The sequence below is a fragment of the Anastrepha obliqua genome, chromosome 5 (assembly GCF_027943255.1).
Source record: "Anastrepha obliqua isolate idAnaObli1 chromosome 5, idAnaObli1_1.0, whole genome shotgun sequence".
Taxonomy (NCBI): Eukaryota; Metazoa; Arthropoda; class Insecta; order Diptera; family Tephritidae; genus Anastrepha; species Anastrepha obliqua.
Genome location: NC_072896.1, coordinates 77,843,810 through 77,855,985, shown reverse-complemented (window position 1 = coordinate 77,855,985; position 12,176 = coordinate 77,843,810). Strand labels below are relative to the sequence as shown.

At 36.4% G+C, this 12,176-nt stretch overlaps 4 protein-coding genes across 4 annotated transcripts; 2 read left to right on the top strand and 2 right to left on the bottom strand.

Moving 5' to 3' along the window:
* Positions 1 to 209: 209 nt before the first annotated feature.
* Positions 210 to 1,632, top strand: LOC129249160 (putative nuclease HARBI1). The gene is made up of 4 exons (XM_054888826.1): positions 210 to 426; positions 516 to 951; positions 1,012 to 1,156; positions 1,227 to 1,632. Exons 1-4 carry the CDS (start codon positions 305 to 307, stop codon positions 1,598 to 1,600), a joined length of 1,077 nt encoding a protein of 358 aa, XP_054744801.1. The 5' UTR covers positions 210 to 304; the 3' UTR covers positions 1,601 to 1,632.
* Position 1,633: 1 nt separating this feature from the next.
* Positions 1,634 to 2,772, bottom strand: LOC129249161 (histone-lysine N-methyltransferase, H3 lysine-79 specific-like). The gene is made up of 3 exons (XM_054888827.1): positions 2,664 to 2,772; positions 2,417 to 2,603; positions 1,634 to 2,361 (listed from the first exon to the last, which is right to left on the bottom strand). Exons 1-3 carry the CDS (start codon positions 2,672 to 2,674, stop codon positions 1,777 to 1,779), a joined length of 783 nt encoding a protein of 260 aa, XP_054744802.1. The 5' UTR covers positions 2,675 to 2,772; the 3' UTR covers positions 1,634 to 1,776.
* Positions 2,773 to 3,263: 491 nt separating this feature from the next.
* On the top strand, positions 3,264 to 4,442 carry LOC129247475 (39S ribosomal protein L4, mitochondrial). The gene is made up of 2 exons (XM_054886609.1): positions 3,264 to 3,999; positions 4,062 to 4,442. The coding sequence occupies exons 1-2, from the start codon at positions 3,335 to 3,337 to the stop codon at positions 4,279 to 4,281; spliced, it is 885 nt and encodes a 294-aa protein (XP_054742584.1). The 5' UTR covers positions 3,264 to 3,334; the 3' UTR covers positions 4,282 to 4,442.
* Positions 4,443 to 5,894: 1,452 nt separating this feature from the next.
* LOC129248842 (uncharacterized) lies at positions 5,895 to 7,185 on the bottom strand (the record flags this gene model as incomplete). The annotated part of the gene is made up of 2 exons (XM_054888455.1): positions 5,895 to 6,231; positions 6,396 to 7,185. Coding segments are annotated over 2 exons (963 nt in total), but the record flags the coding sequence as incomplete, so codon positions are not given.
* Between the last annotated feature and the right edge of the window lie 4,991 nt (positions 7,186 to 12,176).

Below are 12,176 nucleotides of genomic sequence, written 5' to 3'. Positions count from 1 at the left end.
TAAGGGAATCTCCACGCAATATAGTGAATAGGTGGTAATATAAATATAACAAAACTTTTTTGATTTTTGATATCATATTTTCTGCTTTAAGCTGATATTGTCACTTGCGAAGCGACCAAATGTGGCGAAGCGCACGGTTTGGCGAACACACATAACATTTGCATTGTGAGTGGCGAATGAACTTATTCGCCGAGATTATGTCGTTGCCATTTAAGAAAAATAAATTAGTTCATCCCCATCACATTTGTGTAATTTATATTTAAAAATATGTGTATTTATACGAACTTAAACGAAAAAAACAAAAATGTTTAATAACGCAGATCTTTATTTCGAGGATAGTTATAATGTGGAGCCGCGTGTTAGCCTTATTCGCCAGAGGCGTTTCATTAGAAATTACTCCAATCCTATGGAGCTGCCGGCCGCAGCGTAAGTATTTAGTGAAAATTATCGGTTCACAGAAATATGCATGTTTTTATCAAATCATTTTTTTAGTACTTACATATTTGCATTTGTAGATTCATAGCGAACTTTCGGCTAAATAAGGAAGCATTTATGTTTGTGCTGGACAAAATTAAGAACAAATTTCATTGCCACCTGTCATCTTCCATAACGCCAATGCTAAAATTGTGTTGCGCTCTAAGATTTTTCGCACATGGCAGTTACCAACAAACTGTGGAGAATGAATTTCAATTGGGTCTTGCCCAGCCCACAGTTTCGCTTATTTTGAAGGAGATACTACCTATTTTAGAAAGTGAAATTTGCAGTGCTTTGATAAGCACAGAAATGACTGAAGAAGAGAAACAACAAGCAAAAAGCAAATATTTCTCCAGATCGGGAATACCAAATGTGATTGGCTGCGTTCATGGAATGCATATTGCGATTTGTGCCCCTAATGCAAACAAACATCTGTATCTGAATAGAAAAGGGGTTTTCAGCATAAATGCGTTGATTGTAAGTTTTTAAGAAATAATGACCTTAACATTGACAAATAATTTGTATTGTAAATTACAGGCTTGCGATCATGATCGGAACATTCGGTTTGTGGATGCGAGATTTCCTGGTTCCACGCACGATTCGTTCGTGTGGAATAATAGCTCGTTAAAATCATATTTGGAGAACATGCATCAAACCGGAGATCACAACTCTATTTATTTAGGTAATATTTGTTATGTGTATACAAAATCAATATTATTGCATTGCTTTTTAAAAAAATCACTCATTTGCAGGTGATTCTGGATTTCCACTCAGCCCTTATTTACTGACGCCCTTCCGCCAAGCGGAATCTGGAACTAGAGAATCAAGTTTCAACGAGAAGCACGCCAAAGCTATAAACGTTGTTGAACGTACGATTGGAGTTTTGAAATGTCGCTTTCGATGTCTCTTGAGTGATCGAAAAATGCGTTACGATCCTGCTAAAGTAACATCAATTATAAACATATGCAGCGCTTTACACAATGTTTGTAAGAAATTTAGAATCAGTGATCCCGAGGAAGCTGAAATTTTGACTGACTCCTTTGTGCCATCGGACCCAATTAATGAAAATGCCATTGATACACCAGGAGAGCGCCGTAGAAGACAAATAGCTGATGCTTTGTTGTAGAATGAATTATTGAATAAATTCAATTTACCGTACTTCTTTGTGTTTTTTTATTTAATTTAAAACTTTTGATATCTACATCCTATACAGGTAAAATTTAAAATTATTCTATGCTCGTAAACAATTAAATAAAAATTACAAATTAATTCTGTTCACTTTATAAAATATTAAACTTAAAATTACTTCTTCACATATTCAGATGCTTTTGGTTTGATTTTCATTAGCTGTAGTTCTTCATATTTGAGGTCCAGCTTTTTTTCCTTCATTTCCATTTTTTCTTTGTGTTGTCTTTTTTTCTCTAAATTTTCTTCCTTTTTCCTTTCTTCTTTTATTTCTAATAATTTTAGTTCCTCTTTTTTTAACTCGTACATTTTTCTAGTATATCGAGCCATTTCTGTAATTTCTTTTTCTATATTGGCAATTTTTTGGCAAAGGATGTCTTGGACTTCGGACTGTTTCTCTAACGCTTTCATTCGAATGTTTTCTCGATCCTCAACAGTCATTCTAGGTCGGGAATTTGATGATGACGGTGCTAAATCTGTATGCTGTTGTAAATTCTCTACCGAGGGGTTTTCTAGGTAATTTTCTTTTTCACTTTCCATGCCTGTGGAATTGACTGCTTCCTGCAGGTGGAGCAACTCGTCCACGGTTCGTTCCAATGGCGTTAAGCCTCGCTGCGTATACGGTCCTCCTCCTGTGGCCATAGTTTTGTGTCGGTTTGTCGAAACTTTTCGTTTAAGTTTTAGTTTGTAGTCCAACCAAACCTAAAGAGTACACGCAAGTAGGTAACTACGGTCGCACAAGTAATTAAATGGTTACCTTATTCCACTCGCGCCCACTCCGCATTGGAGGGCCCATGGCGTTAAGTTCGGTAGCGAACTTCTCCCACAGCTCTGCTCTGCTCTTTTTAGTTGAGATAAATTTTCCCACTCCTCTGGCGACGTCTGGGTTTTTCTTCATTACTTCTACCAGCTTTTGGAACTGCTGCGCTGTTGTCCGTTTTGCACTGAAAATTATAATATATTCTATTACATAGATTATATTCATAAAATTAAAGTATACTCACGTCCTTTCCATTTTTCTAATGCGAACAGTGGCCAAATTTTATGTTAAGTAGTTTTTTCGCCAATTATATTACACTAAATTCATTTTCGACACTCGTTCGCCATTTTGTGGCGAATTCGCGGAGATTCGCATCTCACAATTCGAGATGACTAAATTCGCCTATTTTTTCATTTGCTTCGCAAGAGACAATACCAGCCAAGGTGAATTTATAAACCACCTTGATACTAGCCGTATCTATAATATCCCCACATGAGTCGCCCAGTCGCACATACATATGTACGCATACGGAATTTATCAAATCTGCCCTTAAAAAAACGAGTTGCTGTCAACTTAATTAGTTTCAGGGTATATAACAAAAAGTCATTATTTGGTGTTGGAGAAATTTACTTATATCGAATTCATAATTTTACATAAACCACCTTAAATATTTATTGCTTAAAACCGCGAACTGCTCCAAATTGTTGTTTCATTTTAATTTATTTGTATTGTTTGTGTATACATTGCACACCCTTCGTTTACCAAAAATCAGAGAACCAAAGTGAATCCACACAATAAATTCGCTTCGCAGAGTACGTTTCACTTGCCACAGAAGAGAGAAACAAGTTCTCTAATAAATGTCAAAATAAACAGCTGTGTTTGTGTCACGCTTTTGAATTTAACATAGTTTGAAAAATGTTAAATTTGTTAAATAAAACCAAAAGTATTTTAACTCCTTCCTTGCGTACCATCGCAAACCGCGTCACACACGATGTTGCCAAAGATGCACCATCGCAAATACCTCCGGCAACAAAGTCTGCGACCCCGCTTATTTTGCAACAAAATTGGCCGCAGTATGAACCTATGAATAAATCAACAGCTCGACAAGTTTGGATTGAGAATATCGATGCAGTGCAAGAACGCAAATTAGGTCTTATCGAATTGCATCCTGACGTGTTCGCAACACAACCCCGCGTCGATGTCATACATGAGAATATAGAATGGCAACGCAAATATCGTTATGTAAGTTTTGCTCACACCAAAACGCGCGCCGAAGTTCGTGGCGGTGGACGCAAACCGTGGCCACAGAAAGGTATGGGTCGCGCTCGCCATGGCTCCATACGTTCACCTTTGTTCCGCGGTGGTGGTGTTGCCCACGGTCCACGCTCACCCACTACACATTTCTATATGTTGCCGTTCTTTAAGCGTGTAATGGGATTGACGGCAACCCTTAGCGTGAAATTAGCACAAGATGATCTGCATGTTATTGATAATGTTGATATACCCACGCGAGATCCGAATTTCATTAAGGAGTTGATTAAAGAACGCAAATGGGGTCCATCAGTGTTATTTGTGGACAGGTATAAACATCTACACATGTTGTCAAAACGAGTTATACATTAAATTGCTTTTGTAATTTTAGAGAGGACATTTTTCCAGAAAACATTTGCTATGCCACTGACGAACTGGGTTATGTGAATTTAATGCCATCATATGGTCTCAATACATATTCGATGCTGAAACACGATACATTGGTGCTAACTGTAGATGCAGTAAAACATATTGAGGAGCGTTTGTTGTACCAACTTAATCGTACTGACGCGACGGCGAAAGGGGGCAAATTCAAATTGGATCAAGTTTAAAACAGTTTCCTATTATTTCTTTTTAATTTGCTGGATTTGTTCTCTCTCCTCATAAAGGCATCATTACTACCAAGTAATTTAAAACATTGTACAAATGTGAGAAATTTAATGCAATAATGAGCCTTTTACGATCAAATAAACTAGTGAAATTTGAAAAAGAATATAGATATAATCTTGCCCTTAGCTGCGCGCATTCTGTTTAACTTATGCTGTGGTATAGCTATCAGCCTAGATCTGAAATCATCATCTCGAACGCTTGGAAATTGGCTCCTAAATTCGGGTAAAGGCTACATTGGTAACAAAAGGCTATCCGAACTCATTACTTGATTATCTGGGGGGTTTCCTGGTACGATCATTTGAGTTTTGATAATCTAAGAACAAACTAATTCATATAAAAGTTTTCCAAAAAACCCCACGCAAATCGGTATATTCATATTGTACACAATACCCAGATATCAAACTAATTCTCAAAACTTCGAAATACATCACGTTCGTATTATTTTGAACACGTGTGTAATTTTGGTTTAATTTCCCAATTGGATTTGGTGAATCATTTCATTACGAGAGCACCCATTTAGGCCGGTCTATTGTTCCAATGATCTTAACTTGTCTAAATGGGGTACTGTGAATCAGCCGGTCTATTTTGCAGCAAGACAATAGTTAAAATTTCTTAATTCACCGAACATAAAATACGAGGGCGGGTCAATAAGTCCGTGACTTTTTATATTTATGACCTCTTTACTGAAAAAGAAATACTGCTCCTGTCAACAGGCATCTGTCAGTTGACTCCTGTCAAAATTTGAACGTGCTGCGTCAGTTAGCTTGTGTTTTACAGTTACCTTTATCAGACTACCCTGTAATTTGAGGAGAAAATGGAAAAAACTGAATTTCGTGTGCTTATTAAGACGATTCACCCTTAGAAACCCACTGTTTCGACTGTTGTTTGGTCTCTGGTTGGTGATGGATCCATGTTTCGTCCACGTCAAACCTTCCTGTGAAGTTGTTACACGATTGCGTTTGTGGTCGACTGTGACAGGAGCAGTATTTCTTTTTCAGTAAAGAGGTCAGAAATACAAAAAGTCACGGACTTATTGATCCGCCCTCGTATGTACACTGCATTAGTGAAAATTCGGTTGTAGAAGCATTAGAAAATAAGGCACTCAAAATTGTTAGCGCTTATTTCAGAAACTAAAATTTAAATTTGATTAAATATACAGACACGACTTGGGTTACAATTCTGCCAGGGACTGTCATTTCAGCAGCATTCTACAAAAGTTTATGGAGAACGATTTATGCAGTTACAACAATAACGATAAAAGTAGTAGAAGTTGAGCACATTCCTCTAGCCCCAACATTAAATAGGTTTTCGGGAAAACTCGTGAGAAAGATGAAACTCGGTTTCAGTTAACAGGATGTGGAATACTCATCCTAAATAATTAGTAGCCGCAAGTTAACAGCCTATTGCGACATCACTCATCATCAATGGCATCTATCACTGCTTCAATCGCATGAAGGAATCGAACTTGATAAGCTTGAAAATTAGTCATGAAGCCGAATTCTTCCAGTGTTGGTTCGATGGACTGTTCTAGCTACCAATCTGAATTAATATATAATTATAAGTTGTCAAATTTATTTATGAAACGCCGCTTTATTTTAAAATAACATGAAATTGAGTCTGAAATAATGGTTTTATGGATACTAATTTTTATCCCAGTTTCTTAACTATTTTTTTTTTCATCTCCCTTCTTTCAATCTGCCATTCTTCAAGGATGTCATTTTAATTGGGATCCATTAGTCTCGCACGTATTAGCCAACGCAGGTCGGCGTGTGAACTCTCGCCAGGAATTTGTTCCCGAAAATAATTCCACTCGCTTTGGTAGTAGTGGTATAAGGCGACCGGATCTGTACTTAATGGTCGGCGGCGACGTGTTGCTGTGCAATGACGTGGTACTGCAATTGAACGAATGAAATTTATATCATCAAATTTAATAAATTTTGCAAGTACGTACATATGTATGTACTTATACATATGTATGTACTTATACATATGTATGTATTTACAAGAATTCAAATCAAGCTTTTTCCTAGTTAAGATTGGTAATTTCTTTACTTACTGATAACACCCAAAGATTTGGCTGTGGAGTAACTGGCTGCACTCGGACTGCGCGATGTAGCACCGCGTTCTTGAATTGGATGTCTAGCACGCGTACGTCCACGGCTCGCATCCCTTATCGTTGGCACTTGATTACGCTGCGTATCACCATCTTTTGCCATTCGACCAGATTCTTTACGTCCGCCTGCTCTGATACCGCTTGTGGTTGTTGGAGCTTGATCTTTGGGGCTAGGCTCTCTTATGGCTGCTGTTGTTGTTTTTGTTGTACGCACCGCACTACGGTCGGTCGTCTCAGATTGAGAACCACGTGGCTCGTTACATTCGCCAAAAGGTGCTCTACGATTACCTGATTGTGTAGCTTTCTCGCGCGATAGATTCCCCAAACCGGGAAGATTTTTAGGCGTCCCAAGGCGTTGTGGTTGTTTTCCATTGTCACGGCGCGGTATGCTATCCCCATCTGGGGTCGTTCCAGAGTGGAAGGCGATTGCATCATTGCGAGAAGATTGGTTTTGTCTCTCCTTTTTCGCCATTGCCGTTCCGGCTTTCGCTTGCTGGTTTAGTGGCCGCAGCACATGTTGATCTTGCTGGTGCTTGGACTTTTCTTTTAAAACGCGATCGCAACGCACATTCTCTTTTCCCACTTTGGCGCGAAAACTGGCAGTTGTGCGTTTGAAGAGGTTCTCAAAATAATTGTCTTGATTGGCATTAATGCCTAGTGTATCCTCGTATTTGATGAGTTTGCGAAGATCTATGAGCAAAGGAGGCAATGGATATGAAAAAAAATTTGAAATTTAATATTTTTGTAAGGAAACGTTTGGATTTTGAATTTTTAAGTGTTGTTGATTTAGGAAAACGAAAGGGAAGCGGGGTACTTTGAGTAAATAGTGCATAGTCATATACTACATAGGTATATGTAAATACGAGTAGATTAGGAGGAAAGTAAGTATATGTACATACCGATTCAATTTTTCCACACCTTGTGGGTTGATTATTTACTATATTTTTAATTTATTTAAACAGTACATATTTTTATACCCGAGCGCATTAGTGCACAAGGGCTTTGTAGCTTTTTTCTGCATGGTAGTTGTTGGCAACAGTTTAAGGCAAGATTGACAAACTGTGCTTTGGACCGACTTGGAGCGAAATGCATCGAAAAAAAAAGAATATGAATTCGTTATAAATCGATGCAGCGAATCGAAATGCTTATACAACAAAAGACTTGTGGAAAGCAAAATAGAGGAGGAGAAAGAAAATACTGAGTAGTTACTTCTTTAAAAGTCTCCTTGCACGAAAAACATGTTCAAGATCTGGAGTCAAGCTTTCAATTGATATTAATCCAACTCTAATCGACATTAAGTATGAATTACATTTCAATGCGATTGGTTTAGACATCCATTCTAAGAAGTGGGAACCCCTGATTGGATATGTAATAGAGACGAGTTCTCTGAGCGAAACAAAGAAAAGTTCGGAGCCGCGACAAAAAAAAAAAAAAAACAGATATTGGAGCAAATGCAACAGCATTCGAAAGAAGTCTTGTACTTTATGTACCTGTATGATGCTGTGCATTGGTTTATTTTAGAATACGAGAAATTGAAATAATCGCAAATATGAAAAGATAATGTTGCTGTTTGCAATGGAATGCGGGTAACATGGATTTTTCAGCAGGATAATGACCCAAAATCTAGTGAATGATACTGAACTTTGTATTTCAAAATATTATTGTGGCACTTTTAAACTTGTCTTCCCATGGATCTGACATTAATCCTATAGAAAATCTTTGAACACACTTGAAGAAAAATTTCGATTTAACAAATTAGAAATTTCGATGAGTTGTATGGTTAAGCCAAACGCCTTCCATGTTTTAAGGGGGTGGTAGGGTTTAGCGCTAAAAAAAAAACACTTTTTTTTTGAATTTTTTACAGAAATATGGCTTAAGATACTTTAATAAAATCAGTTGCATGTTATTGTACATCTTTTCAATAAGTTTTTAAAAAATATTAATAATAAAATATTGACAAATAAGCCCATGACAGAGTTTTTTTGGAGATTTTTTTTTCGAGAGGTGCTCTGCGGTGCCAATCGGCATTCGTCGTAGAATAATGCTCCCCCCCACATGAATAAAATATTTTTTTTTTTTCATTTTTGTAGTTTTGGTGGCAAAAAAACGTAAAACGAGCATTTTTGGCGAAAAATTTCGCCATATTTGTAAGTGAAAAACAACCTTAAAAAAATAAAAATAAAAAAAAAAAAACAGTGTGGGGGGGAGGTATTTTTGATTTAGAAAACGTGTGCCAAATTTGAAAAGAATCGGTTGAATAGTTTCGGAGTTGTGATTGGCACCGACTTTTAAGAAGTCGTTTCGGGAAAAACGCGTTTGAAAAAATGACTCTGAAAAATTATCTATGCTCCGCATTCGAGGTAGAGTGCCTACAAAGGCTATAACTTTGAGAGTTCTGCTCCGATCCACTTAAAATTTTGACACAACATTCTTGAAATGATTTACTATAAGATGAGTGAAGAAAAAAAATTTCGATTTTGTGACCCTACCCCTCCCCTTAACATAAAACTTAGTTGGCGGCTATACTTTGCAGATGTTAATATCTAGAAGGAATATTAACTTTTCATTGAAAAATGTTGCTGTTGTACATTCTTTTCGGACTTCCAAGTGATAATGTCACCGTATTTTTGTAATAAACTTGTTCAAAAACGCAAGCGTTGTAATATTTCAAGAAAAATATTATTTCTACTTATTTGGTCTCTAACCTGTTAATCTTTGTTTATAGATTTGGACATTTTAGGGACCACATACATTGCTTTCGTTCTTTTTACTCTACTACTACTACTGCTACTTCAATGTGCCTTGGTATTTTCCAAATTTTAAAATTTTGGGAACCGACTTAAATACCGACAATTTCGGGTTCGGCTTTACGCTGTTGTTAATTAGTTGTACGCAACTGTATATCTACAAGATTTTTTCAACAAACTGTTAAACTTGATAATAGATACACATTGCGTTTGACCTTACCAAATGAGTTTGAAAATTATTGAAATCTGACAAAAATCACATCCATACAATGCAGTAAAAATAACTCAAGTGAAATTTTAGATACTTTAACTAATTCTAGTGCACATTTTACTGACATGAATGCTGGAATGGGCGGTCGGACATCTACCATATACTATAACGGTAATTTGTGAAGTTGCCAAAAATGTCAAATTTCCATAGCGAAAAAAGATTTATTATAGTTTAATTGTCTATTTACAGAAGCAATGTCACTGTGTGAAGGCTTTGAATGGCATTCACCAAGAGTCTACTATATAACCACTTTCACGAACTCTCGCCCCTGAATGCCATTGTCGCAGTCCGACCCCCAGATATAGCAGACGAAGAGTCTCAGATGCCTCGGGACACGCGCTACAATGACACGATCTGCACTTATTGCTGTCGAAACAGCTTATTTCCTGGGTCTAACGTTAAATGACATTAAGGGAGGGGTTTAGGGTTTGAGCATTTTTTTTAATGAATTTTTGAGACTTTGCTTTAGAGATATGAATAGTGAAAATGTATTTAAACTTTTTGTACATTATAAAGCATCATTTCAACAATATTGTACTAAATTTTTGTAAGAAAATATCTTATAAATAAATTTTCCGAAAACGCCTTTTCCAAAAGGTGATTTGCGGTGACTATCGTATCTAGTTGTAGAATCAACTGAAATAAAAAAAACAGAATTATTTGGTTTAATTATCACCAAAACCTCCCCCCCACTGGCTCCGATTTTTTTTTTCATTTTTACGTGGCCAGCGCGTTTTTGAAGCAAAAAGTGCGATTTTCACTGATTTTTTCGCTGTATAAGTGGAAACCGCCCTTAATGTAAAACAAAAAAGTGAAAAATCTCTCAGTGGGGGGGAGGTATTTTATATATAGAAGTTGTATACCAAATTTGAAAAGGATCGGTTAAATATTGTTGAAGTTCTAATAGTCACGGACTTTGAAAAAGTGGTTTCGAGAAAAACGCGTTTGATGTTCTCGGCATTTTTGTAACGCTCCGCTCCAAACGCTCGCAGCTGTCGCAGAGGAGTGGGGACAAAAACGTCTATAACTCCAAAAGTTTTGCTCCGATTGAGCTGAAATTTTGGAACAATATTTTTGAGATTTACTATAAGAAAAAGCTATTTCCAAAAAATCGATTTTTTGAAAGTCAAACCCTAGACCCCTCCCTTAACTTTGATAACTCGTTACCTCACCGATGCTGGCATGGATTTGTAAGCTGTTAGAATAACAACTCTTCAATGTGCGTTTCTTTATACTTGCGTTCATTTATGCCCAAGGGTATTATAACTTTGTTCACATAACGGTAGTACGCAACACCATATAGGAATCGAGACGGATATAGACATATGTATACATGCCAAACGGATCAGAATGATGAGAGGATTCGATTTAAGTAAGTGTGTCCGTTCGTGAGTCCTCCATGGAAAATGACCGAAATCGATCGATAAAACACACATATATGTACATATGTATATATATGTACATATAACAAGGAAAGTTAAAGTTACTGAAATTTTGTACAAACGATGAAAGAAAAATTTTGAAAAATGAGCGCTGCTAAGTCCACTTTTTGGGAAGTGTGTGTATCTCGATAATGAGTTAATAAAGCTCAAACTTGGTGCACTTACCGCTTAGATCTGTCTTAAATATTATTGAGATCGGGCAAAAGGCACTTTCACTTATTATATCGCACACTAAATACAAAAGGGTCACAACTCAAAATTTTCCAAAACTGAGTTTTTTGCGTAAATTAATTCAGAGTACACATTTCTAACTGCTGCAAATATTTCGTTCACATAACTATCTTCTTTAACCGGAAAAATACAGTTATGTCTATTTTTATGTCAAGTGTGTTGCTTTCGCACGATCAACTAAAGAGAATTATTTTTAGTTGCGTTAATGGGCTCAAGAACAGCTGATTACTTTTATTACACATAAAGAGTTTTATTTTGAGTTCTGCCTCTATAACTGTAAAGTGATAAATTTCGTGGTATATTATTTTGCATTGTGCCTCTTTAGTTGTAAAAAGTGAGTTCAATTAGGTTAGGAAACTTATAAAATTAAAACATTTTATCAGTTAAAAAGGCACAACTTAAGATAATATCACTAGTTAATCGAAAAAATTTCAGTTAAAGAGTCATAAATCAAAATTTTGTTTTATTTTCGCAAACATAATATAAAATTGAAAAAAATATAGTAGAGCCTTCTTCAATGTTGTATATTTTCATGATGGAACAATATTTTCTTTAAATATTACAATAATTTTTACATAAAACGTTTTTCGTCTCTCCTGAAAATCTTAGTATTTTGAGTTGTGACCCTTTTGTATTTAGGGTGCGATATGTTAAGATTAAATTTCCACCCGCCCCTCTGATGTTAGAAACTTTAACTCTCATTGCTTATGAGTTTGTTTGATTCCAAAAGTTAACAGCCCTTCCAAATTAAATTTTACTCAATTATGCGAGGATATATAAAGTTAGGTCTGGGCCAAATTTATTCTTTCCTCCGTTTTTTTGTTTTTTAGTTTCACAAGTATTGATGAGATCTCATATTTCTACGGATGATGGAAGAGTCGAATTCCTCATGGCAGCCGAATTTACGGTACCATAATGAACTGAACTTTTAACCAGCCGCGGACTGTCACTCGCTATGGTGGTTATTGTTGTTTTAGCAGTTTATCAAGCCCTCCTAGGTACGGTACAAGCACCGGTCGTCGATCTCATCTAA

What these genes read in the sequence shown, in the direction of transcription:
- LOC129247475 (XM_054886609.1), top strand. Translation starts at nt 3,335, where the DNA reads ATGTTAAATTTGTTAAATAAAACCAAAAGTATTTTAACTCCTTCCTTG. An exon ending in TCAGTGTTATTTGTGGACAG is followed by an intron (nt 4,000 to 4,061) that starts GTATAAACATCT and finishes TTGTAATTTTAG; the next exon opens with AGAGGACATTTTTCCAGAAA.
- LOC129249160 (XM_054888826.1), top strand. Translation starts at nt 305, where the DNA reads ATGTTTAATAACGCAGATCTTTATTTCGAGGATAGTTATAATGTGGAG. An exon ending in ATGGAGCTGCCGGCCGCAGC is followed by an intron (nt 427 to 515) that starts GTAAGTATTTAG and finishes TTGCATTTGTAG; the next exon opens with ATTCATAGCGAACTTTCGGC. An exon ending in TCAGCATAAATGCGTTGATT is followed by an intron (nt 952 to 1,011) that starts GTAAGTTTTTAA and finishes TGTAAATTACAG; the next exon opens with GCTTGCGATCATGATCGGAA.
- LOC129249161 (XM_054888827.1), bottom strand. An exon ending in GTGGGCGCGAGTGGAATAAG is followed by an intron (nt 2,362 to 2,416) that starts GTAACCATTTAA and finishes TGTACTCTTTAG; the next exon opens with GTTTGGTTGGACTACAAACT.